Raw genomic sequence first — 27,954 nt, forward strand, 5'->3', positions numbered from 1 at the left:
GAGCGAAATGTTAAGTTGAAGGGGGCGCGACGACAAACAACTGTAAAAATGCAACATGAAGAACCTGCTTCCACAGCAACAACAAAGTAATGGAAAAAAAATTGTTAGAGCCAAAGTCTAAAATTAAACAGAGAGAAAGAGAGAAAGAGAATGCAACATATGCAGTTATTTATGTATGTAGGCAGATGTAGACAGAGAGAGAGAGAGCGAGGTTTACATATATACTTGTTGTTGTTGTTGCTGCTGCTATTTTGGAGACCCTCCCCTCACCGACACCTCCCAAACCCTTTACCATTTCTCTTCACAACTCTTCTATGACTCCCTTCCTCCCTCCTTCTTCTTCAGGCAAACAACAACACATTCAGATGAAAAAGCATAAAATCGTGTAGAAAATCAAATTGCAGCCAAGTCAGACAAAATGCTGTTGGTATGTTGTTTTTGTTATTGTTGCTGTTTTCCGTTCCTGCTGTTGTTGTTCTTGTTCTTGTTTCTGTTCCATCATGACGTCAGGGCGCATGCGTTAAATTAAATGCCGCCTTCGTATACTCTATTCTCATGGTTGATAGAGCATATTTAAATATCAAATTGCTTGTATGTAATAAATTAATTACAGAGTATTTTCAACACTATTTCAAATGTTTTCAATTTGTAATTTAAATATAGTTAAATATCTCAAATATGATCTCACATCATTTGATATTCTTCTTTTAATTTTAGCCAAACCGAACATTAAGCTTAAATTTAAAAAACTTTTTATTTAAAAGTTTAAAAATCTTAAATTATACCGAATAACTTATTAGTTTTCAATGTAGATTTAATTATTAAATTTAATCGAGCTTAGCTTTCAAAAAGAAACAAATTGAACTTGTATATTTCTAGCTAGTTTTCAGTCATTCGAACCTAACAAAGGGTTCAGTTTTTGACATTTATAGAATTAGTCCTAGGTAAGATCTCATTATTATTGATTGACAGTCCATAAAAATTACAAACTTGAACCTTTTATTTGCTAAAATTTGCATTTAAGTCGATTTAAAGAGTATTTAACAAGTGCTTTTAATTTTTTTAGTGTCCATTCTATTTTTCATGTTCAAAATTTTGTTTTTACATTTTTCTGTTTCTCTGTTTCTGTTTTCAAAAAACGCACACAAAAAAATGTATGCGACGACGACAACAGCGACAAGAGGACGCCTTTGCCTTTTGGGTCCAAGTCTGGTTAAGAGATATGGGTTCTGGTTTAGGTTTGGTGGTTGCTGCAAGCACCCCAAACCAGAGGGGGTGTTTTTTTCTTTCTTATTCAATGCTGGGGGTTGGTTGGGTTGGGTTGGAGCTGGGGATTTCTCTAAAAATATAATGCGACCAAGTTGGTCCAAAATGCGCACATCAAATATGTATATATACAATTTGAAAAACATATATCTGTCTATATGTATGTATGTTTGTAAGTAGGTAGGAGAAGTCATTGCGACGTAGAAAACAGCACACTTAAATATAAATTGCGTTATAATTTCGCACGGGAATGAAATGAAAATGGTAAATGTTTATCAGCAGCGGGGCGAGCTCAAGTTCAATAGACCCACCGAATACAACAACAACAGCAACACCTCACAAATATTAAATACATACATATATAGATAGATGGGTGAATGCAACGTAAATCCAAATACAATCATTTAAACACACACTGTGTAGCAATAAACCAGAGTCTCGTCTTGGTCTCGTCAAATGGATTGGGTTAATGAACCACAACCAATGCCTGATAACACATTTTATAAGGCATGTACGTAGATAAGATCGGACAAACAGTATTTGGGTACACCTTACAGGATAAAGGAGACAGAAATTAAACGCTAGGGAACTATGTATGTACTTACCGTTTGACCATTTTGTTGGTTACACCCGAATTATTTTCCTGCTGCTGCGTGCCAATATCAATGGATCGATTATAATCCAGTTTTGATGTGAAGATTTTAATACGACGAAAATCAATTTTGACGAATTTTATCTTCTTTTTTAAGAAACAACCTTTTTAGGAAATCAGTAAACAAAAAGAAACGTTTAACTTTTAATTAGGATATATTTAAGACCCGAAATATGTGTACTATATTGATCTTTAGAAAGCGAAACAATTTTGGTTAAGAAAAGTCCAATTGGACTCACAGCAATTGGTAGAATAGAAACGTTGCGGAAAGGCAATAATTGAACAAATGCTTCAGTAAACATGGGGAATAAGAAAAAATTTGTTTATAATTTTTTTTTTTTTTTTTTGTGTATATTTAACACATTTTCAATGGCTTAATCATGGCCACAAATTAAATTCGACGCCGACGACACTGCCTGTCGTTGTTGTTGTTGCTGGCAGTGGGAATAACTTTTAAATTTGTTGTTGCTTTTTTTAAATATTGATTTTGCTTTCTTTCTGCAGTAATTTATTCACTTTTTGCATTCAAAACAAAAAAACAATTGAACACGCCAAATGCACTTTAATGGCTTTGCTTTTTTTTTGCCTTTTATTTCTCTCTTTTTCTTTCTATATGCACCCACACGCACACATACATATATACATGCACACACAATTCACATGGCTTACAGATTTAATTTGATTTTTACCTTAAAGGACGCGATTTTTTGTTTTGACTATTTTTTATAGCTTCTGCGTACACGATATTTCATCAATTTTCTTTTGTTACTTTTCTATACACAATAACAAAGCTTGTGTTTGTATTCTGCGTTTTTTGCATATCGCGCGAAATATTCTATTTCTACGAATTATAACCGTTAATATTGAATGGAAATTAAAAATTTCTTTTGAATTTTTCTTTTAATATTTGCCTATTTTTCTCTTTCTTATTTTTTATCCACCGAGATTTACACAAATTTCAACGAACATCCGCCTACACATCCGCGCACGTAGAAAACAAAACAAAAACAACAACACAACAACAACCAGTGGTGTTGCCGTTTTGGCTTATTTTCGGCCAGATCTGGCTTATTTTCAAGAGCGATTGCGGATAAAATTCTGAAATTGCGGATAGCGGAAAATCTGGCTTATTTAAGAATCGATGCGGCTAATTCTTAGCTTATTTAATATTTCACTTTAGTTCAGATAATAAGCCCGAAGAATCTGTTGACAATCTAACAGCAGATTTAATGTCATTTGAATGAATGTATAAAGTTTCAAGTCCTCGTTTTTCCTTTTTATTTTTCATAAATATGAAATTTTGTAACAAATATATTTTTTTTCAAAATATATTATTTTTTTTGTGATTTAGCATATTTTTGCTTGTTAATTTTGCTAATTCAGCATATTTTGGTCGGTTATAAACGGCAACACTGACAACCACAAGGCCAAATTTGCCCGAACCGTAAAAATAATTGAATATTCGCCTTACAAAATGGATATTTGCCGTAAGAATTGAATATTCGCCGTCAAACTCGAGTAAAACGCCCGCGTTTTCAAAACGCGTGAGTAAAACGCTCGAACACGTTCGAGTTAGCGAGTAAATAATATGAACAATTGCTTAAACAACATCAAACAGGTTTGAACTATGGTTTTAAATTTCCTTTGAATATGTATAGCATACTTTTGGTCGCAAAAATTAACGATCCTCAAAAAAAATTTCCAATCTATTTTGAACTCAAATTTTCTGATAATCATAAAAGGGATTATTTTTTGATCACAAATGACTTGTATGCCGGGGCAAAGCCTGAGGAACCGTCTTGGTCACTTGATAATTGTAAAACGTCCTGGGATCGGTTCACTGTACAAAAACCTTAACGATAACAGTATGTGGCCCATAATTAAACCAATTATAATACAAATTTGAATTAACAAGATTTTCATTCAAGTGTTGGCTGCATATATACTTATCAAATATAAATCTTAAAAATAAAATATTTTTCTTCAATTATCGTAGGAGCGGTGATTAGAACTCTCCGCTTTTGCCATCGCAGGCCACAATCTTCACCTTGTCGACTTTGACGAATTCATGAACCTCCCGAAATTCCACATCGTTCAGCATGAGGGTCCAAACATTGTCACAAAACCGATATGTATTTAGTTTTCCCGCCTTAAATGTGACGCGAGCCTTAACGCGCTGATTAAGTGCATTGTTGATGCTCTTGTCGAACTGTAGGAGCACCTTAAAGGCTAGCGCTGGCGTTATTTGTCCATACTACAGAACAATGAGAGGAAAATTCCATTATACTAGTACTGCAAGGGCCGGAAGAATAACCAATGTGCGACACAGGCACATCTCTTCTTTGTAGCACCAACTCACCTGGATAAGCTCATCGAGACTCTCCTGCAGGGTATTGCCCAAGGTCGTGTTGCGATATAGTTGATAGGACATGATTTAGTTTGCCCCGTTCTGATTATAGCTTGTCTCAGAAACGCTTTACTGCAAACGCAAAAACCAAAATCCTGAGTGATAAGACGGTCACTAACTGTTCCTTGTACCTGTTGTATCAATTTGATTGTGCGCGTGAACTATTATTAATCAGTTTTTTCATAAATATTGTTCGTCTCTTCCTTTTTACCACCTTCTTTCTAATTTTTTTTTTACAAAATTTATTGCAATCAACTTCTTCACACACACAGTGCTGCCAATTTAGCTATTTTCCCACTAGATTGCAACAAGCAAATGCGGGATAAATTGTGAAATAGCGGCTAGCGGGAACTATAGCTATTTTTCAAGAAAAACTAGCTTTACTTTATATTTTTGAAACATCCAGTAACTTCGTGTATTTTTATGCTCTATGATGCCACATTTTCATACGAATAGTATTTTTTCATTAGAGTGGCAAAAAAACATCAATAAGCGAAACGAGTGTTGAGTCTTATCGTTTTCTGTGAAGTTTACTAAATGTTTCACATTTTTTAAAGCGCGAGCAAAAGTTGGAAATGCGAAAAATGTACAATCAAAAACCGCTTGATATATGTATGCAAGACCCTGCATTTAAAGATTGGCTGACTTTAAATGCAGCTAATGCGGGCATGCACATGCCAAGACTGCTAAACACAAAGAACGCAGAGGGTTTTTAGTCAAATGAATATTGTCAAAACGAAGCAAAGAAATAGTAGGGCTAATACAACTATGAACGTCATTTTACATATAAGGAAAAGCTTTTGTAAAACTAATATTTTACAAAATTGTTAATTACAAGAAAAATGCTGCCACGATTACAAACTACCAGCATCATGTTAGAGAAAGATAGGGAAAGAGGGTAAAGTCATTGATGAAATCATCCAAACTATTCAAAAAAACCAAAAAAAAAAACAAATATTTTCTTTTTTTTAGCTACGAAAAAATATTTCTAGCTATTTCGAGCTTTTTTTTAAAGTCTCACTCACGCGTTTTTTCTTGCGCTTTTTTAATCGCCTTTTAAAAACATCGCGATCTGGGCCAACGTGTAACCGCACGCAGTGTGATCGTATTTTTGGTATTTACCAACTTAGTATTGTTTTTGTTTTGAATACGTCGTAGTTCGAGTTGAGAATTCAAAGAATCGCCTAAAAATGAGTGACAACGCTGCAAAGGAAGAATACAATATGGACCATGACAACAAGCACTATTCCCGCTGCAGCAGTGCTGGCAGCACCCACACACCGAACTCATCAGCTCACAATTCGGGTAAATCAGAGACAAGTCGCCAAGGCTGTTGGGCCACTGTTGGGTAGAGGCGGGGAGGGGGCCAGGGCCAGCTGATTATGTTACTATCAGCTAGCAGCAGCGAATTATTTTTTGTTGTATTTTATTGTTTTATTACATTTACCTTGTATCTGTCTGTCTGCGAACAGATGACGATGATGATAGTGGCGATCGCCATTCGACATCAGCGGCCAACTCGACGCTTAGCTACAAGGAACGAAGACGTGAAGCTCACACACAGGCAGAGCAGAAACGAAGGGATGCCATTAAAAAGGGGTACGATAGCTTGCAGGAGCTGGTGCCCCGCTGCCAACCAAGCGACTCCTCCGGTTACAAGCTGAGCAAAGCGCTGATACTACAGAAATCCATTGAATACATTGGCTACCTGAATCAGCAGAAATTAAAACAGGAGGATGAGAGTTCGGCGCTGCAAAAGGAGGTGACAGCTCTGCGTATTATACAGAATGGTTATGAAAATATGCTGCAACATCAGCAATCCAATCCAGGTCCGGAGGAAGCTCGCGTCACCGAGGAGGCTAAATTTCAAGTGGTCAGTAATGGATACGGATATCTTATCAGAAACTTGATATCTAAATAGCTTCTTCTATTTCTAGTTCCAAGCCATATTGGAGGAAATGTTTGACACATTCCAGCACATACCGATGGACAATTTTAAGCAACTGACAACTGGGGTGATACCCTGGCTGGAAGAGCATTGTAAGCCTCATATTTTGCGAAATATTCTGAGTCGGACATTGCAACAAATGGCCCAAGAGACCCAGGAGAAGCAACAACAGCAACAGGCCATGGAACAGGAAACTGGAGGTGGTTTTAGTTGATCTAGTTAATTAAGTCAGTGTTAGTTTTCTTATCATTTTGTTTTCGTACATATACGCGTATGTATATTTGTATGTTTGCCTTTTGTTTATTGAGTACAAAATATTGAAAAAAGCGTCATTTAAATTGTTATAAATAAGCCGATTTTAAAAAAGAAAATTTATTCATTAATTAACTTCTCCCTCATATGGAAAAAATATAAATATTTGGAGAAGAATCAATACCAAATTATGTAAATGTAAAACATTTTTGTTTCTTTTTTTTTTTTTTAAATGATTGTAAAACTTACCTCGGGATCGGAATGGACTGATCTGTTGAAATGTTAGTTACATAAAGGATATATTCAAAAGGGTATGACAAATGTGTATTCTCAAAATCTTGAATGTATTTTTACATAAGTGTAAAACTGAAAAACTTAATTACATAAATGAAAAGTTAGGTCGACTGTTGCCGCTTTTCATATTTATCTTCAAGAAACTTGAAAACCGACTCAAAGGCACTATAAGAGGTCCATTCGTGTTTGCCATGGCCAGCAGAAACTCGTGACGGGAAATTGGGAATAGATTTTAATTCAGTGTCCAAGGGTTCCGAGCTTGAGCACCAATTGCGAGAAACCTCTAAGAGATACGGTCTACTCTTGGGCTGCAACGATCCACTGACCGAATCTGTGAGGGCTATGCCAAAAACCTTCTCCTTGAAGAAATCTGTAAATTTTTCCGCCTAGGCAAAGTTATCAATATTTAATATGATAATGCAAAACTTTTTAAAAGGTAACAGACTTACCAAATCTGTGGTAACACTTCCACCATAACTATGGGCGACTATAGCCACACTTTCTGGATTTGAAGGCATCACAATGTGTTCCCACACATAGGTAGCATGTTTTATTGGTGTCTCCACACCTTTGATAGGCTTATATTTGCCTTTGATTAGACGATCGCCATCATTAGTATTTGTTACTAGAATATCATAGCCAAGCTCTTGACCTCGTCGCACGTATGGTAGTTGTGAGCCATGGTCCAACGAATTATTAATGATTAGACTAAAAATACATGGAAGAAGTTTATAGAAGAACGATAAAACTTTTCTAATAGTCTTAATTGACTTTCGGAAATATGCCAGATTTTGTTTATACATTGAATAAATTTAATTGAATTTAACCCATGGGAATGTTCACTTGTTAGCTTTATCAGCACTTAAATTCACTCAAGATTGAGCAATTCAATATTTCTGGGATATTCCAAATATGTATACTTATCAGCAAAAGAACACAAACCTTCTGGCCCATTGGCCAGCTCGAACATAACCGCTTCCATGGATGAGAATTAGTAATTTCTTGGATCTTGACAACTTTGCCGGTTGTGTGAAGATAAACGTAGAACGATCCAATGGCTCGTTAAATGGGATATATGTCCGTTCCAAACCCTGCTGTTCCAGCAAAGAATAGATAATTTCGGGAATTTGCTAAAGAAGGACAACATAGGAATATTTATTGAGAGTTGTTAAAAGATCAAAATTAACTCACATTAGCCAATTTTTCGTAGTGCTTCTCATTCTCGGTTATGTTCTCACTAATGGCATACACAAAGGGTTCATCGCCAACTTCTCCAGTATGCGAATCAATCTTACGCAGACAACCATCAGTATTAAAACCATATCCCAGATCCTTTAATTTTTGGATGGCTTCTTCCCGATTTTTGGCTGGAGCATCGGCCATGTTGATTTCAGTGCTGTTCCTACGGGAGTTGTGGAGGAAATGTAAAAGTCTGGACAAACACATTTTCGTAAGACTTCGTTTGAGTTCACTTACTGATTAAGACGCTTTGCAACAAAAAGTTTAATTTATAGGTTTTTTTTATTTATTGTCGCGCTTTTTGTTTACGCCAAGCCAGTGTTAATAAGAATAAGCGAAAACATCACTGCGCCAGCTGTTGTTGTTCAAATTACACATAGGGGGCGTTGCAAAATATTCCGTTAAAAGTGCCACTTATGAAAAAATTTGAAATTGTTGATAATTCATTTGCATTGAGCATCAATGTTTTTAGATTTACTTATGTACATAATAATAAATTAACCTTTACGTGTTAAAATTGTGTGACAACTCAGAATAAATAAGTAATTTAACTATTTAGGTACACAGGTTGGTTTTAATTATATTTTGATTAACACTCCAAAAAAAGGTTATAGACGTGAATATTGAAAACATTACAGAAAGAAAAAAAATTATCTTATGTTGAATTTTTAATTGGCACACGACATACGATTATAATGCAAACTGAAATGGTAAAATCGGTGAGACAACAATATTAAGATAATATGGAAGATTTTATCTTACCAAATAGTACACTGGTAAACATCGCAAATGTTGTATTGCATAATGGCTGTAACATTATACCCATCAAATTAGTGGCGGCTATACTGCCTAGTCGTCCAAGAGACAAGCAAATACTAACAGCTTTTCCTCTAAATCAATATAGGAAATTATTTACAAAATTTAATTTTTACTTATGACAGAGAGAGAGAGAGAGAGTACCTTAAATTAGTGGGAACAAAATCCACTACTGCACCCAACATAATAGAAATCGATAGTCCAGGTAAAAGTATATAAAGGCAAAATAGTACTAAAACCGCTGTCGCGTTTGTAACAAAGTGCAAAAGTATTCCACTTATGGTTGACACCACTAATGCAGCTAAAAGGACGTTTTTACGACCGAGGGGATTAAGTAGCGTTCCTTGAATGCAGAAGCCTACTAAGAAGGCAACACCAACTATCATATTATCAATGTATGTCTTTTTATCTATCGGATTGATGCAGGTCTAAAATGAATTAAAAATTAATCTAATACCAAATTTGTACATATATACATATGTATATTATCTCAATATTTACCAAATCAATTGATCTTTTCTGTTGTGCAAAAGAGTTAGACAATATTTCGCATACAGTGGATGAGTTTGCATTTTCTGCCCTAGACGAACGATTCACAATTTCAGGAAACCAAAATTGCATACCATTTGAACTAAGAGAAATATAGGTTGACAGAATGTAACAAATATCTATATGTACAAATATAATAAATTTTAAACATAAACTAAACATTTTCTTACCTGAAAAACATGCCGAAAATCGCAAGATTGCACAATATAAAGTTAAGGACATGTGGTTTATGAAAAAGAGGCATTGTAGCACGCGCAATATTTGATAATATATTTTTGTTAATCAATATACTTCTATTTTGATTTTCTGGTTTAAGTGTGAATTCATCACAGTTAAGTATTTGGTTTATGGATATACCACGATTCAATTGGCCAATCCAGGCAACAGCACTGACAGCTTCTTTGATTTGGTTTTGTGAGAGCAAAAATTTTGGACTTTCCGGATAATACAATAGAAGTAAACCAGCAAGAAAACCAGGCAGTAGATTAACAAACATTATAAATCGCCATGGACGAAAAACAAAATCCCCAACTAGACCAATGGACCAATCCGACGAAAGTATCATCCATGCAGTGGCTAGACGTGTTTGGTACGGAAAAAAGTGAATTATTTTATCTGTGATTAGAGATTTAAGATCTTCATTACCTGGCACAAATATTGCAGTTACACTTACAAACATTGTGGAATAGTTAACAACAACTGCTCGATGTCGGGGAATATGGAATTCACTCAAATATGCATAAAGGGCTGCGGAAATGCCTCCAATACTAAAAAATATATAAAAATGTACATGTAGATATTAATTTTGACTTTTGATAAGTATTAGTATGTATTAACAATCGCTGATCGGATTTTCATTATTTTTATACCATGCATCCATACAGTGAAATGGTATATTAAAATGTATGTAACAGGCAGAAGAAAGCTTTTTCGACCCCATAAAGTATATATATTCTTGATCAATATCAACAGTCGAGTCGATCTAGCCATGTCCGTCTGTCCATACCTCTTTGAAAGTGGTATACAAACTTAATTAAATTACCTTAAAACTCACCTGATACCCCCAAGAAAGCTGATAATATTGAAAAACCACATGTTGGTAACAAACATCAGAATAATTTGTAGTCCATTGCTAACGAACACTCCATGGAGGAGCACTTTACGTCGCCCAAAGTTATCGCTAATATAACCCCAGAAGTAAGTAGATAAAGATATACCTAAAACATTTGATTAAGCTCACAACAACCAGAAATTATTCCAACTGACTACATCTTACCAGCCACACAAGATGCCATCATTAGACCCTTTTCAGCCTGAGTTGTTTGAAACTCACAGTGGGACGCAATTACAATAATCCCCATAGCTTGTTGAGAGGCAACCGATGTTATGGTCAAGAGCCCACTTATCAGCAAAAGCAACCACTGAGCCTTGCCGTAACCTGGGTTTATTATCTGGTAATTTATGGTCTCCTCTACAATATATAGAAATAGTTCACTTACCGATCTTTTCCAACACAACATCATAGTCCCATGAACTCACAAGCATTGTGCTTTCGTAGGAATCCTCCATCTTGACATTTAGAGAATAAACTGTCAACTGATTTGTTGGCTGATGCACCGAAGCATTTATATGCATACATAAGTTAAAAGATGTTTATTTTATGCTTAATTGAAATGCGTTTCAAACTGGTTCAAGACTCCGAACCCCAAATATTTATAAAATAGAAACAAAATATGCCTATTGATTTTTTTAGATTGCTGTTAAATATTCTTTTCTTTAGCCAACAGAAAACAAACATCAAAGTGCAAGGTTAAATTATGCTACGTTTAACCAATTAATATGTGTCAAAGTGAAAAACCTCTGCTGTAAAAGGCCTAAAAACATCGATTCATCTGAGTCTGATCAATTTTCTGATCAATGCATCTGTATGCAGTTTGTTCATAATCGTAGCTAAACGATAAATTTACATACATAGAAGTTAAAAAGTACATTGTTTTATCCAACCAAGGTCAGTAATTTTGTCGTCTTCAAGCGATTCCTATAAAATTTAATGTTGGTTAGTTAATTATTTAGATCAACCAGCAGTTAGTAGTAAAATAAAGATTATAATCTCTTGTAGGTACGATAAATTTATTTGTCTTCTCTTTCTTATGAAGTTCAAATGGAGAGTAAAATGACATCACACATTTAATAAATCCTAATACTGACAAATGCATTCACAACAAAATACTAAATTTTCTAATTTAAAATAAATAGTTTTTGATCTGATCATACTTTGTAAAGTTCTATAAGGAACAATTATTTGAGAATTCATTTAAACTAGGTGGTAATAATGTAATTTTAGGTTGAAGAAATGTTTCCAATAATAATTTTTGAATATATGCATGCAAACAACATTTCCTAGATTTAGGCAACGAAACTGCAAACTTTTTGAGACCAATTTTGTGGACTCATTAATAAACTCAACAAACATTTATGGGAATCTCTGCTTTCAAAATTTATTATCTTATGCAAAAATAATTAAAATATTGCATTTATTTTATTTCATTTGCCTGAATTTCTCATCAAATTGGCCATTTGCTGCTGTATCCAATTCACATGTGCACTTATCCTGGTAAAGGCATAAGGTTTCTGTGGTTGACAAGCTCTACGCCCGTATGACAGGAGTCCGTATATAATATTATTGTTCAGATCCACTAAAGGTGCACCCGAATCACCCTGTATGACAGAATTTGAGAAATCACAATTCATACTACTAATAAATACTCTTACTTACATCACAGGCTCCTCGTAGTCCGATCTTTGGATTTGAATGAACTGCACAAATTTCCGTCTCGGTGAGGTATTTAAAACGATATGTCTGTAGACAAACTCGATTATCTATAGTTTTAAACGGTATAGATTCCAAATTTTTGGGCTTATATGGCCTATTACCAAGGCGTCCCCAGCCTAATAGGACGGCATCCAGACCAGTGCTTCGTCTCTTGGCATCCTTAAAGTTTATTATGCTAAATCGTTTCCCATCTATAGGAAATTTGGGTGACACTCGTATAACGAGAATATCATAGCCCTTGAGAAATTTAAATCTCGGATGCGTTGTCATGCCAATCACACGAAAACGAATTGAATCTTTACCAAATATTTGAGTTGACCCACCAACCACAGACAGACGACTCTTAAATAAAACAACGGGCTTTAGAACACAATGAGCGGTTGTGATCATGAACTGTTCATCGATTATAGCTCCCCCACAAATATGTTCGTAATGCCCTTCAGTATACTTCTGTAAAGACACCACGAAGGATGGCGATTTACTTGCCGGTGTCTCAACGGTAGTAGTTCTAACTGGTTGAATGGTTGAGTTGGCATCCGAATTTATGATGTCATTTGTTAATCCTTGGCAACTTTTCGTGAAAAGTTGTATAAGTATTGCAGACAATACCGAAATCGAAATACGTGTCATTCTTAGGACGATCTCTCAACTTAAATGATGCAGACTGATATTTGAAAATATTTAAGTCCATTATGCTTGACTAATTATACATTAATCAATTGGTTTTTCTTTAATCGACATTTTTATGCACATATTTTAAGCAAAACCATTTTAAAGGGATGGATCTAGAACGGATCTACAAGCTGCAATTGAGCAATGGATACTGAAGCACTTCAAGGTATATACATTCTTAATAATTAGCAATGGTCCAAGTAATGTCCCTTTTTTTTATGTGTTGCCTATAAATCTGACTAATTATAATACATTAGATAACATAATAAATTAGATAAACTTTGAAAATTAAACCAATCGAATCAGTTCATTGGAAGTGTTAAGCAAAATAAAAATAGGCAAACATTTTGGCAATCTTAAGATTATTGGCTTGATAAATGCTTTCTCTGTATTATCTGAACAATTTTATAAGATTCGCAGCAAGAAAATCTACCCATAAAGAAAGTCTCATCAAGTATATAATACACGTATTATATTCAAGTTATTGGATACTGAATTCTAGATCTAAAAATTAATATTTAAACACTTTCAAAAAAAGAACTCTTTTAATTATACTTATAAGCAGGAATAAGAAGTATTAAATTAACGATGTGAACAACAAAATCGGAAAAAACCTTGTTATGAAAACATTCATTTATATGGTTGGAGGTGGATTTGCTGTATTGGCAATTATAGCAGAATCTTTAAGAGCCTGCTTCATATTGGCCACCTTATTGAGATTAGCCAGACGCTTGAGTGTTTCCAGTTCCTTAATAAATACGGCCACAGCTTCTTTGGTAGTGGCCATGTCGCAATCTTTCAAGTCCGTCAGAGTATCCTCTTTTTCCAATTCTATACAAATTAAATGGAATTAATAATGGATGACATTAAAGATGGTTCAACTAACAACTCACCATCCATTTCCGTTTGAATTTCGTTCAGACGATTCATGACCAATTGCTGTTGCACTTTTACATGATCAATCAAACGATATTGACACTCTTCAGGATCGATGGCAGCTTCTGGTTGTGGTATATTTGGGAAATCCGTTTGCTGCTCCAGTTTGGGGCGCTTGACTGGTGTAGTGCCCTCGCCTCCCAATTTATCTTCATCCCATTTCTTGGCCCACAGATACAATTTGGGATGACAACGATTACGTGCAATATTAATTTTGACCATTAATGAATGCATCGAACGCTTGGCATCCAGGAGATTGCCGGTTAGAGTGTGCGACCGTTTAAGCAAGTCGAATTGCTTGGCCGTCTGAGGATTGGCTGTGTGATAGGAGGCCACTGGAAGTTTGCCCTCGTATAGCCAATCCTGGTCATGTTTGAATCGCATCGAATCACGTCTCCGCTGGGGATTACGGCAAATGTAACAGACATATTTCTCAGGGACATCCAACTCCTTGTTGATGCCATTGCAGGCTCCATGCTGCCAGCACAAGCAGAGTTCACATTGGATCATTAAGCCATCCTCCTCGCCATATTCACATATGCAATTGATAATCTCCTCTTGCCGCATGCGCACAATGCGAATGAGTTCGCCATTCTCTTTGATATATTGAGGGGTCTGCTCCATCGGAGGTGGCAAAGCCGCATTAATATCGTGATCATTCGATGAGGGAGTCGATATCGAATCCGCTGTAGCTGGCGAATCTATTGAACTTATTGGAGTAGTTGGGACACGTCGTTTTTTGCCAGCATCTGGTGTCGATTGGCCTGTCTCCTCGGGATCCCGCTCGGCCACAGAAGGACGCATGGAACGCTGACGAATGCTCTTCCTAGAACCCGAGGTACGTTTGGGAGGTGACAGGCGAGCCCTTTTGGCCGAGTTGCGGTTAAGCGGCGAGCTGTTTGCCTCCGACGGTGGCAACAATGTATTGCCAGCATTTGGACTTGCAACCAAGTCGACAAGCGGCTTTTTTTCTATCGGTTCTTCCACCGATTTAATGGGTGAAATGCTAGAGGCTATTCCCACTGATCCTGTTGCAGGAGATGTAGTACCGATTGAACTTGCCACACCTTCGCCCGCACCAGCAATCGATGGTACGCCGGACGGACGTTTCAATGATCTTGAAAGTTGGACATCCTGTTGATGCATTTTGGCAAAGAATTGTTGATTTGGTATTTGATTCTTGGGTGCAACCTGATCCACTTGATCAATCGATGAGGCATGAGTACGCTTCACAGCCAGCTCCTGCATCTTGGGACAATGGCTTACATATCTAAGAAGGAAACACATTTTGGAACATTAATAATACCCAATTTTAAATTATTGTTCAAAACTTACTCGGCAAACTCTTTGTGGTAATGACGTATATGTATCTGAAGGAAATCCTCCTTGCGATAGGTTTTGCCACAGCCCTCACGAGGGCAGACAAATAGATTATCCATTATCTGGACCTTCAAGCCACCAATATATGCTACACAAAATAGAAAATAAATATATATATCTTCAAATTTCGTTCGAATATTTACCAAAGCCATTCTCCACGGCGGCCGATCCCAGTTCTCCCAGATCCGCAGACACCGAGCCATCCGCCAATGCCTTTTCCTCACTGGTCTGGGCTTGGGGTGACATCAGTTCAGCCGGTGGCATCAATGTTGCCACTGGCGTTTCCATATATTGACTGCTTCTTGTCGAGCTTATGGGCGTGGCTGGCGTCGACGGCAAAGTGGCTGAAACGTTTGACTTTCTCGATGTGTCAAGAGAGACATCCATTGGTGTGGATTTCGTCTTCAAGGGCTGCTGTGGAGTGTAATCATGGGTATACACATACGCATTGATATCTTTGGCGCGGCGACGATGAATGCTAAAGTCATAGACATCGGGATTGTAGACCAAATCTTGGGATTCCAGGAATACCTTCAAGTCCGATTTGGAGCGAAAACGTTTGCCACTAGGCGAAACTAAAATAACATCCCATTTTCCAAGGACATTCGAACGCTGATACATGTGCTTCACCCAGCCCGGAGGCAAGCGCCAATCCTGTACAATAACCGTGGGTTTCTGATGTTCGCCCACAATAAGAAAACCTTCGGACCCAATCGGTTGATCGTTCACCCAATGGCAGGTCCATTCGCCATCCTTTGGTATCTCTGGCAAACACAAAGAAGCTGCAAGTAGTCCAAAAGTTTAAATAAATAACTTTGTTCTCATCATTTTCACAGAATCTCTTATTACTTATACGATCCATATTCAGAAGCTTTTCATATGTTTTCCCTATTTTTTTAGTGTGCCCAGTGATGTCACCTGAGTATTGGCAACCCTTAAATGAAAATGCAGCTAAATTTATTACAGCCCTGTGCTATAAATAATTTGCATTTGCTTTTTTAGTTTTCAAAAGTTAACGCATAAATTGGTATTATTTGTTTGCATAATATCTGTCAACTCTTTCGATAAATAAATACCACTACTTTCAATGCTAGCTCAGATTACTAGGATTCTAAGATATCTTCTACGTTCAATATTTAACCAATTGTAATCGACACCATCTGAGTTCGACATTAAGAAATTTAAATTATTTTCGTTTGTTGTAACACAAATAACACAGTTAACAATTAGTAAAGTTATAAAACTCCTTTTTAAGGTAAGAAGTCAGAAAAAAAAAAAACAAAGCAAAAAGAATTTTCTCAGAGTTTTCCAATTTTTGTTTTAAAACTCGTAAAGCAATCGGGTTTATAAGAGTAATTATTAAGTGATGAATGTGAACCAAAAGGACCGTAAAATTTAGTCTACTTAAAGATTTCCAATAAAAAGAAGCGTAAAATAGGTAAAATACCCAATAGTGCACAGTTAGGAGTAAAGTTATAAATCTTCATTTTCACGATAGCAATTAGAAGTCGGAGAAGGTTCAGATGCAATTGCGCAACGGAGGGTCAATAGTAGAGTTTAAAATAATCATTTCATGGCCATCCCCTAGAAAACTTGTTCTTGGTGGAGAGTTTTACAAACTTACCAATATCTAAATTGGCCATATCCAGCAATGGCCAATCCTTCCGTTGTGGTGTTGATTTACTTTTTTTACTGCTTGGGGGAGCAATTGAACTAGAAGCAACTGCAGTGGAACTGACACTTGCTGTTCCTGCAGTACTCGACCTTTTTACTGGCAATTGTGTTGTACTCAAAACAGGACTTGGGATCCTGGAGATCGTGGGTGTGACTTCAACTGCACCCAATTGTCGTGGCAATTTGTTCATATGAACGGCTCGTACATTCTTCACGTAGCCATCGTCGAAGAGGACCTCATAGGTATCATTGCCAAGAAGCTTTTTAATGGTTCCGGGGAATTTCCTGGGTCCCGACCAACGGGCCATGCATTTCTCTTCCAAAGCAAACAGTGGGAGCACACGCTGTAAACGTTGCCTAAGGCGATCCGACTTGATGGTTAACCATTCTTGGAAACTGCCACTGGATGAAGGAGTCCCCTTTAGCTTGCTATTCTTATCGAACCGCACGAGTAGCGTTTGTTCCGTCTCATTGACCTCTACGATGCGAGCAGGTAGCCAAGCGCCATCCACTGATTGGGCCTCCAGACGGGCTCCTATGGTAAGATTTGTGGGATTGCTGTATTTTGGCGGCGAGGAGGGAGTGGATGGCACTGGAGAGCCAGTGTCGGCAATTGTTGTCGCATCGACGCCAGAAGTTCCGGGCGATTCGACCTCAAGTTTCTCTTTTGTGTCCTGTTGACTCTTCAGCTCCTTATCTTTGTCGACCTCCTCTTTAGACTTGACATCGGTTGCAGCTAATGCAGCATTTCTCTCTGCCGTCTCTGCCATTATTTTTGCCACAATAGTTTCCACTGAGTCTTTAATGACGTCCTCGCTTGCCGAACTGCTTGCTCCTGTTGCGCCAGTGCTGCCATCTACGTTTGCCTGCTGCAGTGCCCGGTGGTCAGACTCGATTTCTGACGGCTCCATCTTACCCCAAGGGAAGACAGTGGGAAAGACACGAGCCTTAAGCAAGTACTTTCCATTCCTGATCGTATTGAAATCTAAGCGCCGAAAGTGCCGCGAACAGACCAAAACACTCTTCGTTATATGTTTGTCTAGACCAATACGAGAGTTCTTTATCCAAATGGCTCGGATGACGGGATCTTGCGGGAATGAGTGATAAGTGACGCCGTGGTGTTCCAACAAACGCGACGTCGACGGACAGTTGGCCACACAGCAACGGCGACCCATTTCGATGATTTAATAAATAAAATCCAGTTGCTACGCAATTTCACAATATTTTCACACTAGCACGCTTCGTTTTATTTTTGCTTGTAAATTAGCGATGGGTAAAAAATTATCTGCCATGTCGATACCCTCGATAACTAGTACTCGATATATCTAGTGCCCTTTCATCGTTTACACTACAGCGCGTTTACACGTTAGCTAATTTCAAGGTTACGAAATAATCGATTCCAATTTTTGTTTAAATAATAATATTTAAAATTGTTTCTGTGTTACATTCAAGAGGCAGATGTAATGTTAATATTATCGACTAACTTTTGTTTCTATAAATCGGAGAAACTTATAAAGAAATTAATTTGGTTGATATGATGGATTTATTGCTACGAAGAACTCCAAATATACAGGTTCAATAAAGTCTTTACTTTATAGTGGCAATTTCGTTAGCAAATATGTTTAATATATAATATTTGTTTAATATTTGCTTAGTCCCCTAAGTATTTAAGTTTCAATTCAAATGTACTCATTTAATTTAAGGACGCAAAACATTTTCAGGATATTTCTCATCGTTTTAAATTAGAAGAGACAAAGAAAAGTGTCGATGCCAAAGGATACAAAGCAAGAAGAAAGTTTTTTTTACAAGTCGAATGTTTTTATTTTATTATAATTTAAAAACAAAATCATAAATTAATACAAAATTAATAAAATTAAACTACATAAATTGGATGAGGACATAGACAGTCGAGCAGAAAGTGGTGGGAGGGTTGGGGGTGGGGAATAGAGAATATTACAAATCAAAAATTCAGATGACACGCAGTCAGAAAAAGAACAATATCAGTATTTTCGTTGCTTTTTCGCACAATTAAAAAATTTAAAATATCATTTTTGGTTCATTTGAAGTTCATCCCAACTCCAGTATTGCCGTCAAATTTGTTTAAATTTAAGCCAAAATTTAAATGCGCAAATTGGGATTTGTATAGCGAACGTATTTCAACAGAGCATCGTTCTCCTCGCAGACAAAGGACTTCTTGTGGTGGCAGGCCACATCGTGCCAGTTGACACCATCATTATAGAACTGATTCAACAGGGCCAAACAGTTCTCGGGGGCACCGTTCTGCTTGAATTCACGATTATCGGGCTGGGGCAGACCAATGCCTCCGGTGGGTGACCAATCGCCCTGAGAACGCTCAGTGGTGGGGGCCAATTTCTGGAGAGTTGCGGTCCAGAACCAACCGTTGACACTGGTGGGCTGGAGATCGGGACGGTCACAGCCCTTAAAGTCACAAAGGCGTCCACTGGTCCAGATGTATTTCACCTGCAAAATAAAAAATGAAAATCCATTATAAAATACAACCCAAAACTAGTCGATATTTCAATTGATTTGATTGATATTTAAGAGAAATGAAATGATAGATATAAACTTGAAATTTCAGTTTGACCTAATTTACTTCTGTCTTACGAATTTGTGTAGTATGCAAATTGTTTATGCACCTGTTTAAAATTTAAACCAATTTTATGAAATAATTCAGCAAAATGCAAACTCATCAAAATGCTGTCTATTTTTAAACCCCTTTTAACAGAAAAAAAAGCGAAAGGTAAAGATTTGTTAGTCTGAGAGACAGACACAAAAACCAACGCCCCAAAATGCCAAAGGGAATTGACAATAATTTATGAAGTCTGCGTGAGGGTTTTAGCTTGGCATTATGTCACATTCGATTTGACAGGTTAAATAACTTTCGGCTTAATCATATGTGAAATTATTTATGATGTGAGATGAAAACAGATTCAAAACGCTTAATGACCTTAATTTTTAATGCAAAATGACTTGTGCTCTTTCTCTGGCACAGAGTTCAAAAACTTTCTCACATTCGGTTTCTGCTATTATGCAAGCCACGCAACTCACCGCCCCGCACTCCACCCCTCCACAAACGGAAAAAAAAGATGAACAAGTGTCAAGTTTAGATGGAGGACGGAGACGAGTAGTGGTCAGACAACTCAACTCATCTCTTACGTGGGAAACACATTGCAAAAAGCAACAGATATAATAACAATAATAATAATTGTTTGTCTGTCTGTCCGAGCAAGTAAATGAAAACGAAAGTTTTGGGTGAAGTTGAAGAGGAAAAACTCCAGCGGAAATAAAAATTTATTAAACTATTAGCAAGCAGACACTTCATCATTGCAATAAAAGAAAAAAACACAAAAAAGGCTATATTACCAATTGCAAATTGTAAATGAAGAGGAAACGAACTCCAAATTAGATGATAAACGAAAGACTTAGACAACGAACTCGATTGAATGAATGCACATTGAAACATGTTGCCGGAAATTTTCGACGTAATTTATAAACTTCATTTTAATGCATTTCCTTAGCACTTTCGCATACGAAATTATATATCCAAATTATCACCTAATTAATAGTGAATCTATAAACCTTTGCATGCTTGGTTAGTTACTCATCGAAAGCTCTGGGAGTTTGGTCCATACATACATATGTGAGATCTTCACTTAGAACCAAATATTAACTACATAATTCGTATTTCTAAATACTTTAAACAATTCCAAATTTAATAAAAACAATTTAATTTACAGCTTTACTCTTTTATGAAAGGCAAAGAAACTTGTAGATTTAAAATGGGAAACGAGAATTTATGCAGGTTTTTTGGATTAATCTTTGGATGTTTTGCCACACAGTCTAATAAAATAATTTAGTCTTTAAAGTTGTCATTTACATAATCTTTCTCTTGTCCTTTCAAACTAGCCTTAAGCACTTTTATAGTTAGTATACCAAAGTTGTATACTGTAGAGTTCTTTAAATTTCACACAAAAAGGAAAACACTAAACTTTTTTCTTAGTTCAATGCACTTTTGTTTTTGTGTTTTTAGGTGCTGAAAAAGTTTTCCATTTGAATTCAATCGGTGTCAGATCACTGAGCCTACGCATGGAAATGCGTTTTGTGATTAATTTGTAGAAACTTAAGCTTTAAGCCACCTTTTTTTTTTTGGGCCTGACACGCCCAAAACAACTATTGTTAGTTGTGTGTGCTGCCATTGAAAGCAAATCCATTACCCATACTGTTCCCTGCACCCCCGTACCGCAAGTCGCGCCCTTTTGAGACCGCACCCGAGTTGGGTCTGTGTCTGTCAACAATTTGAAGTGATGGGCAGACCCGGCTCAACCGCAGTCACTTTCACCTGATGGGCCATAAAATTTTGTTATTTTTTATACGATTTAAAAAAAAGAAGCGAGAGCAAGACAAAGAGTGAGGGATACGGGAGAATGAGGGGGAAAGAGATGGAGAGAAAGAAGCGGTAGGGGAACATTCGTGTGCCCTTTTGGAAAACTTCAATGAGCGGAAAACTAAAAAAAAAGTTTATGGACATTGATTGTTTTCGGGATTTTTGTTTGGACATTGTAATTGTTAACTGAGCAAAACAAAACATTTAAATGATTGCGGAAGTTAAAGGTAAAATGCACCTGTCGTCGTTTTGTAATTGTTAAAGTAAAAGTTGCAGTGATCAGATGAATGCCTATAATTATATTAAGTGTCTTATTGAAAAATGGAAGCAAAATATAGAATCAAAGATATTCACAGTAGCCTTAGAACCTTGGTCTTGATAAGTCAATCAGAGACATTTCTTTTTAACCAATTAATTTTCTTTATTGTTTTTAATGAAACGAAAATAGTTTTTATAATAAAAAAGTATTTTCATAACTTATATACTTGAGCAAGTAGATAAAAAAGTAGAACGTAAATAAATAAAGCTTAAAGTGGTCAAGAAATTAAGGACTCGTTAAGAATTCAATAAATGAAATGTAAAAATTGAGCAACGTTGAGTTTTTTTGGATGAGTTTGTGTTCGTTTGAGTTTTTAACGATGTAAATTTCAAAGTATCCTCATTTCCTATTTATATTTAAATTATCCTTAGGTATCAAATTTAATAACTAAAAATAACTAACACAAAATTTATAAACTCTTTTAATTTAAACACTCCTTTATGCGATCAAAAACCTTCAAAATAATTTTTATATATATAATCTGATGTTTATAATGAGTCAAGACTAAAAAGGGAGGTTTCTAAAAGGTTTGATTCAAGTCGATCTCTCGTAATTTTATATTCATGGTCAATCGAGATAGTTTTAAGATTCATCATGCACTTACATTTTCGCCAACAACTCGCTGTTTGATCCATTCATTCTCGAGGCTGGTTTCCAGGGACACGGAGTCCATGCAACGCCTACGACAATAATTTCTAGCAGTCAACCAATCCTCCTCAACGCCCTTCAGTTGGGGATCACGCCATGAGAAGAAGTATCTAAGAATTAGATAAGAGTAGACCAAATATTTATTAAATAATCGACACACTTTTCATTCACTTTGCCCCACTCACCCTTTGCCATCGGGTGTCCTTTCGTGTATGACGCGCTGGGCACATAACTGAGGATTTGGTGGCTCTAGACGACCGTTCTGAAATTGGGCCAATCCCAGACCCAAAACACTGAACAAACAAACACCGGCTATAATGAAAGCTTTCATCTTGTCTTTAGATTTTTTTGTCGAGCTTCTTCTCACTGTTTATGTAGTAATTTTTATGCGTTTCAGTTAACACTTTTCACTCCGCGCACTTTCGCTTCGCTTACTTGTTCGTATCGACGCGTTTCGTCCGACCGACTGACTGACTGACTGATGAGGAATGACACAAAATTTTAAAGATCATCCAGCTTTATATACGAAGTTCAGTTAATATTGGACGAGCACACTTCGTGCCTACATTTCAAATCGGTTTTGCATCGTGGGTTTTTGTGTTTTTCGTTTTTTGGTAAAGCGGGTTTTCATATGAAAATTTGGTCAGTTGCATTGTTGAATTTTAAGTGGTTTAGTTTGACTTTGTCTTGATTTTATTGGCAAACAAATTTGCTTTTGGGTGGTAGGAGCTAAGCGCTTCCCCCCCCCCACTCATTTGGCTTCACACTTAAAAGTTGGCCATTTTTTTCCGGACAGTTTAGGGCGTTCGTTTTGTTGGATTTACTCCTCATCTAATTAGCTATACAAACATGGCACGAGTTTTTATTTTTTTTTAACAAAATCATCTCCAAGTCGCCTGCCCGTATCTTGGCAAAAACGCACACTTTTTTTTCTTTCGTCGACAATAAATTTGCATAATTTAATGCATTTAGTTGCTGTTGTTATTGTTGTTGTTTTCTTTACCTGACCATTGTTCAGCATTTGGAATAAAACAATACAATATTTGCTATTGCTTTGGCTTTGCATGTTTGTCTTTTGGTTTATGTGATCTCTTACATAACTACAAGTCGAAGGGGCGCAAAAACGACATTGTTGACCAAATTTATTTTGCACAAAGGCCTCTGGTGACATATTTTCAGCCCAATTTGGCTGACTTCCACCACTAAGTAGCCAAATGATTAGCGAATTTATTAAAAACAAACGAAAGTAGGAAACACCCGAAAGTTTTATATATAGGTATGTACATATAGATATCTAAAAAAGGACTCCTGAAAAAGTTAGCTATCATTTCAGCAGTTAAGGTTTTAGATAAACAAAGATTTTACTATCTTTTCTCTATTCAATTTAAATAAAATAATCATAATTGATTTAAAGATTTTCTTTCTATTCTTTTAATTCTATAGAAGCTAGAGTTGATTTAAAAAGTCAGGAGGTGGACTGAATTTTTTGCATTTAATCTTTTATATATTATCCTTGATACATAAGTCCTAAAACAATAAGTTTTTTATATATGTATATATGTACATATGTGGATTCGGATTCCTTTGTGGGTTAACAATATGTTTTCTTTAGTTAACTTTATTATTTTCATTATTATTATTTAAATAGGATGGTTATAGTATTTGTAAGCTGTCAACCTAATTATTTTTTACGACTAGCCTTGGATTCGAGCCCGAATCCTAGTTTTATACTGGTCCAGTGCCATTTAGACAACTCATTTACAGAGGACTGCATGGTTAACTTTAAGTTTTTTTTTTGTCTACACTGTTCAAAAACTTTCATTACTACTATGCGGAACGAGTGTGGCTTTAACTGATGAGTGTATTTGGAATTATTGGAAAAATTAATACAGTTTTCATTCATTTTGTTGTGCTCTCCGTTAAAATCTCTATGAGAGAGAAACAATTTTACTCAAAACTTACTGGAAAAGTATTTAAAATGCTAAGCACCGATCTAGACAAGTGATATACTAATCCGAATGGCATTCAGAAAGAATAATGTATTGTTTTTGTCAATGTTTTAGAAATAAAATCCAAATGGTTCCTTGTTTTGTTTTATTTTTAATTGTTTAATTGGTTGTCATAATTCTACGTTAAAAATAAATTGGGAAATAAATGCATAAGAACATAAATCATAAATTACTTCCCCTTCTGACATTATCCTCACAATAGTACCTAATACTATTCCAAGTAAGATCAATATCAAATAACTATATCGGTTCCTGTGCATTTTTATAGATATAATAAAGATTTGATAAGTTCTAGTCCTCGGCATTCTTCATAGTCCCCAATGCGGGCCTTGAATAACTATCACTATAACTTCTTTGTTACCAAATTAATATCTTTGTAGCAGTTGTTAGTTAGTTACGTCTTTGCTCTAAATTTGATTTTGCTTAGTTTAAAATTTGAAAAGGGAAGAATCCGCAAGAGAAATTTGTTACGACATTTTAGTTTCGCTTTTGTTTGAAAGCAAGTTTATGTTATTTGGACACTATTCCAATATTTTTGCATATCCTAGATACAAAACATTCAAAAATAGTTGTCTACGGTTTTTTCAGTATTTGTTTAAGTACTTCAAATGAAATAAATTTCACTAAAACATGCGCAAACATGGGCGAGGCATACCATTATGTACATAATCCGAACAAGTTCCGTATGACTTCCCTATGCGATCTCCATAATGAGGGAGGCACCTGACCAAACTGCACTTTTGATTGTCGTATAAGATAATCATACAAAATGTGATGTTAAGTGTGTAAAGACAGCGACAAAAATCTTATTTTTGGGGCCGACATGCTCCGCTGCACGTGATGACCATGCCCACACCACAAAAAAATACAAGAAAAAAAAAAATATAAATTCCCAAAAAAAAAAACTTGAAATTTTTGTCAAAAATTTATCGACTCTTTCATGTTGAAATGCGTGAAAACGTCAGAGATACACAAATCGTGTACAATTTACTTTCGACTGGTGAAATTTTTTCGTACTCCTCGTCGTCATCATTGTGGCTGACCTTGATCTGAAGATGCGGAGCTGGGAGCAGGCTACGTCTGTTGCTGGGGCTGGGGCTGGGTTGCTGCTCCACCGTGTTCCCTTGAGGGTTTTGAGGTGAAAATAATGCAGATGCCCAACGAGATTTGTAATTTTTTATGCTTATGCAATGGCAGGTACAGACCACAGACAGACATAAAGACATACCTACATATCTTCTGGCTTGTTTATGGGTACATTATGCAATGGCTTGAAGCCAAGGGGAAGCATAGGGAAGGGCACATCATCATCTGTCAAATATCAGGTAAAGTTGTATGCAAAGTAAAGAAAGTCAATGGGTAAAAGTATGAAATATTAATAATAAATAGCTAGGCCTTAGCAAATTATGAATTTTATTTGAGTTTGAGTTTTTCTAAACTTGTTCTATTCATGTAATTACCTAATTTATAATGGGAATTTTTAATTTATACCTACTTATATGTGGAAATGTTTGTTTAAAAATATTTACTTATAGATTAGCATAAATTCAATGCAAAATGTTCACTGAGAATCAACATTATGAGTTCCAATAAAACTAAGAAAATCAATACTAAAAAATCAAATCACGATTGGAACATAAAACAAACTTTAATTGTTAGATTTCGTCAGCGACATAAATAATAATAAGTGTGTAAAGGTGGAATCCAAAATTGACATTGACATAAAGGGAAATCCATTTATTCAATTCAAACTAAAATATATATATAGGATATACATAGGTACATATGTATATCTAATACAATAAATATTTGCTTAAATTATCCACACACTTGTGAAAATAGGACACACATAAACTGCACCCTTTGACGGTCTCTCTTGCTTCTTGGTCGTTTCTTGTTGTTGCTTTTCTTTTGCGCAAATAATTAAACAATATATGTAACTTGTGCAAAAATTGTTTTCGTCGAGATGTCGGCACTTTCTCCTTTAATATTTACCCAACTCATCGGTAATATTGGCCGCCTACTTGGCTCAGAAGAGAGGAGGGAACCTCTGGCCCATTGGTGATGATGATGATGATGATTATGTCTGGGAACTCATTGCGTAAATATGCGGTAATTTTGTTATTTTTTATCTCATGATATTTATATTGACATTTGTGTGAACAGTCTTTTTTTTTAATATCAAACTATATATATCACAACTATAAGCAAAACTGAAAACTAGGTTTATTGGTTGCCCAAGAAATCATGTTATTCATGTCTGTAGAAAATTATCTACGTATAATTTCTCAGATAAGGTAATATAAATTATGTTACAATTTAATGTAGTTTGTTTTTTTTTCTGTAAATATACGTGATTGGTAAGCATATTTTATTTATTACCTACCTGTGAGTGTAAATCAGGTTAATTTAAATAAATGAATTATTTGAAATTACCCAATACATTTGCATAACGAAAACTATTTCAAAATAATGTTTAAGCAGTATTAACTAAAATTAATTAATTTATTTATTTATTTTACCCGATTATAAATCTAAAAAATTTCAGAAGTGCATTTGCACTTATTCTGTAAAAAAAATTATTTAAAACATTTGTATACGCAAGTTAAAGAAAAAAACAAAATATTCATACTAAAAAACTAATTTTTAATATTTTTTTGGAGGCCAAGGCTATTTTGTATAAATTTTCGAGTTGAACTTTTTGGCACCTGACCAGACCCTAAGCAGGCGCCACAAAACGAACGAAAATTTATGTTTACTGAATTGTTAATTGCAAAATACAATACACAAATTATTTGTAGGTTCCAGAAGCAAAGTAATTTTTTGTTTTTGGCTTGGGGATTTTAGCAAGGTGTCCACGCCATAGGCGGACATGGCGACAACGTCCCAAAATATGTGAATGTGCACTTTAATCGCATTTCAAATAGGTTTGCGTGGCGAATGGCCTTGATGTGATGAAGTGCACGTGATATTTATGGGACTGGGACAGCTGCCAATTTCCCAGTGAATACAAAAAAGGGACCATACCGAGGACCCAAGTTTTTAAGTTTATATAATTTGTGTTTGAATCAAAATTTTGCAAAATAATTTTATGTAATTAAAGAGTTTTAAAAGCGGTGGCAACATATTAATTTTTAAAGCAAACCTATAATTTTATGACTATTTTAATTGTTTGAAATTGATTTTAAACTCAACGTAAATAAATATAATATTCAACAATATTCAAATATGGAGACACCTTTTGTTTAATGAAGTGTAAACAAACACTTTTTTCATAAGTAATAAATTTTATTTATTAGAGAGTGTCCTTCCTATATATTGTTTTTTAATTAATTGTTTTACGAATATTTCGTTATGCTAGATTCGAAAGATCCTACAAAAGATCACTTTAAAGAGGTGGCAAAATCGTTCATAAATATGTAACAATATTTTCCAGCCATATTGATAATTAATCTATAATTTTCATAATAACAATTATAAAGCTTAATGCACAGTGCAAAAAAATATAAACATTTGTTTATTATCTTTTAACGGAAATCAATTTAGCGGCGCCCCTCTATAAAAATTTGAATTGGTTCGATTTGTACTCACAGGAACATGTTGGCAACAGCGATGTATCGATATAGCATCGATAATATTTCCAGGACAGTAGTGC

General features: G+C 35.6%; 8 protein-coding genes across 9 annotated transcripts in view; 1 reads left to right on the plus strand and 7 right to left on the minus strand.

Annotated features, from left to right (window-relative positions):
* LOC6646998 (protein pellino) overlaps positions 1–2,931 on the minus strand; it is a 35,703-nt gene extending 32,772 nt beyond the window's left edge. The window contains exons 1-2 of one of the 2 annotated variants that reach the window (XM_002070256.4): positions 2,608–2,931; positions 1,872–2,022 (exon numbers count right to left, since the gene is read on the minus strand). In XM_002070256.4, the coding sequence (XP_002070292.2) occupies positions 1,872–1,882 (11 nt within the window). In that variant the 5' untranslated portion in view covers positions 1,883–2,022; positions 2,608–2,931. Of the gene's footprint in view, positions 1–1,871; positions 2,023–2,157; positions 2,201–2,607 lie in introns of those variants that run through there. The other variant, XM_047013564.1, reaches the window with a different exon arrangement.
* Positions 2,932–3,819: 888 nt separating this feature from the next.
* On the minus strand, positions 3,820–4,611 carry LOC6646996 (transcription initiation factor IIA subunit 2). Its single transcript, XM_002070254.4, has 2 exons — positions 4,278–4,611; positions 3,820–4,172 (listed from the first exon to the last, which is right to left on the minus strand). The coding sequence occupies exons 1-2, from the start codon at positions 4,347–4,349 to the stop codon at positions 3,924–3,926; spliced, it is 321 nt and encodes a 106-aa protein (XP_002070290.1). The 5' UTR covers positions 4,350–4,611; the 3' UTR covers positions 3,820–3,923.
* Positions 4,612–5,449: 838 nt separating this feature from the next.
* LOC6646995 (max-like protein X) lies at positions 5,450–6,729 on the plus strand. Its single transcript, XM_002070253.4, has 3 exons — positions 5,450–5,630; positions 5,798–6,198; positions 6,263–6,729. The coding sequence occupies exons 1-3, from the start codon at positions 5,516–5,518 to the stop codon at positions 6,485–6,487; spliced, it is 741 nt and encodes a 246-aa protein (XP_002070289.1). The 5' UTR covers positions 5,450–5,515; the 3' UTR covers positions 6,488–6,729.
* Positions 6,730–6,827: 98 nt separating this feature from the next.
* On the minus strand, positions 6,828–8,399 carry LOC6646994 (FAM172 family protein homolog CG10038). Its single transcript, XM_002070252.4, has 5 exons — positions 8,296–8,399; positions 8,011–8,221; positions 7,762–7,949; positions 7,269–7,527; positions 6,828–7,205 (listed from the first exon to the last, which is right to left on the minus strand). The coding sequence occupies exons 2-5, from the start codon at positions 8,200–8,202 to the stop codon at positions 6,921–6,923; spliced, it is 924 nt and encodes a 307-aa protein (XP_002070288.3). The 5' UTR covers positions 8,203–8,221; positions 8,296–8,399; the 3' UTR covers positions 6,828–6,920.
* Positions 8,400–8,710: 311 nt separating this feature from the next.
* LOC6646993 (synaptic vesicle glycoprotein 2A) lies at positions 8,711–10,992 on the minus strand. The gene is made up of 9 exons (XM_002070251.3): positions 10,923–10,992; positions 10,700–10,861; positions 10,478–10,640; positions 10,069–10,190; positions 9,594–9,999; positions 9,376–9,505; positions 9,019–9,302; positions 8,821–8,948; positions 8,711–8,760 (listed from the first exon to the last, which is right to left on the minus strand). Exons 1-9 carry the CDS (start codon positions 10,990–10,992, stop codon positions 8,714–8,716), a joined length of 1,512 nt encoding a protein of 503 aa, XP_002070287.2. The 3' UTR covers positions 8,711–8,713.
* A 951-nt stretch (positions 10,993–11,943) lies between these two features.
* LOC6647425 (trypsin eta) lies at positions 11,944–12,922 on the minus strand. Its single transcript, XM_002070250.3, has 2 exons — positions 12,200–12,922; positions 11,944–12,141 (listed from the first exon to the last, which is right to left on the minus strand). Exons 1-2 carry the CDS (start codon positions 12,884–12,886, stop codon positions 11,968–11,970), a joined length of 861 nt encoding a protein of 286 aa, XP_002070286.3. The 5' UTR covers positions 12,887–12,922; the 3' UTR covers positions 11,944–11,967.
* A 532-nt stretch (positions 12,923–13,454) lies between these two features.
* On the minus strand, positions 13,455–18,183 carry LOC6647424. The gene is made up of 5 exons (XM_002070249.4): positions 16,869–18,183; positions 15,388–16,026; positions 15,200–15,332; positions 13,822–15,134; positions 13,455–13,759 (listed from the first exon to the last, which is right to left on the minus strand). The coding sequence occupies exons 1-5, from the start codon at positions 18,091–18,093 to the stop codon at positions 13,563–13,565; spliced, it is 3,507 nt and encodes a 1,168-aa protein (XP_002070285.2). The 5' UTR covers positions 18,094–18,183; the 3' UTR covers positions 13,455–13,562.
* Positions 18,184–18,714: 531 nt separating this feature from the next.
* Positions 18,715–22,768, minus strand: LOC6647423. The gene is made up of 3 exons (XM_002070248.3): positions 22,476–22,768; positions 22,247–22,400; positions 18,715–19,399 (listed from the first exon to the last, which is right to left on the minus strand). The coding sequence occupies exons 1-3, from the start codon at positions 22,619–22,621 to the stop codon at positions 19,037–19,039; spliced, it is 663 nt and encodes a 220-aa protein (XP_002070284.1). The 5' UTR covers positions 22,622–22,768; the 3' UTR covers positions 18,715–19,036.
* Positions 22,769–27,954: the final 5,186 nt, after the last annotated feature.

This window comes from Drosophila willistoni, chromosome 3R, assembly GCF_018902025.1.
Source record: "Drosophila willistoni isolate 14030-0811.24 chromosome 3R, UCI_dwil_1.1, whole genome shotgun sequence".
In the NCBI taxonomy this organism is placed as follows: Eukaryota; Metazoa; Arthropoda; class Insecta; order Diptera; family Drosophilidae; genus Drosophila; species Drosophila willistoni.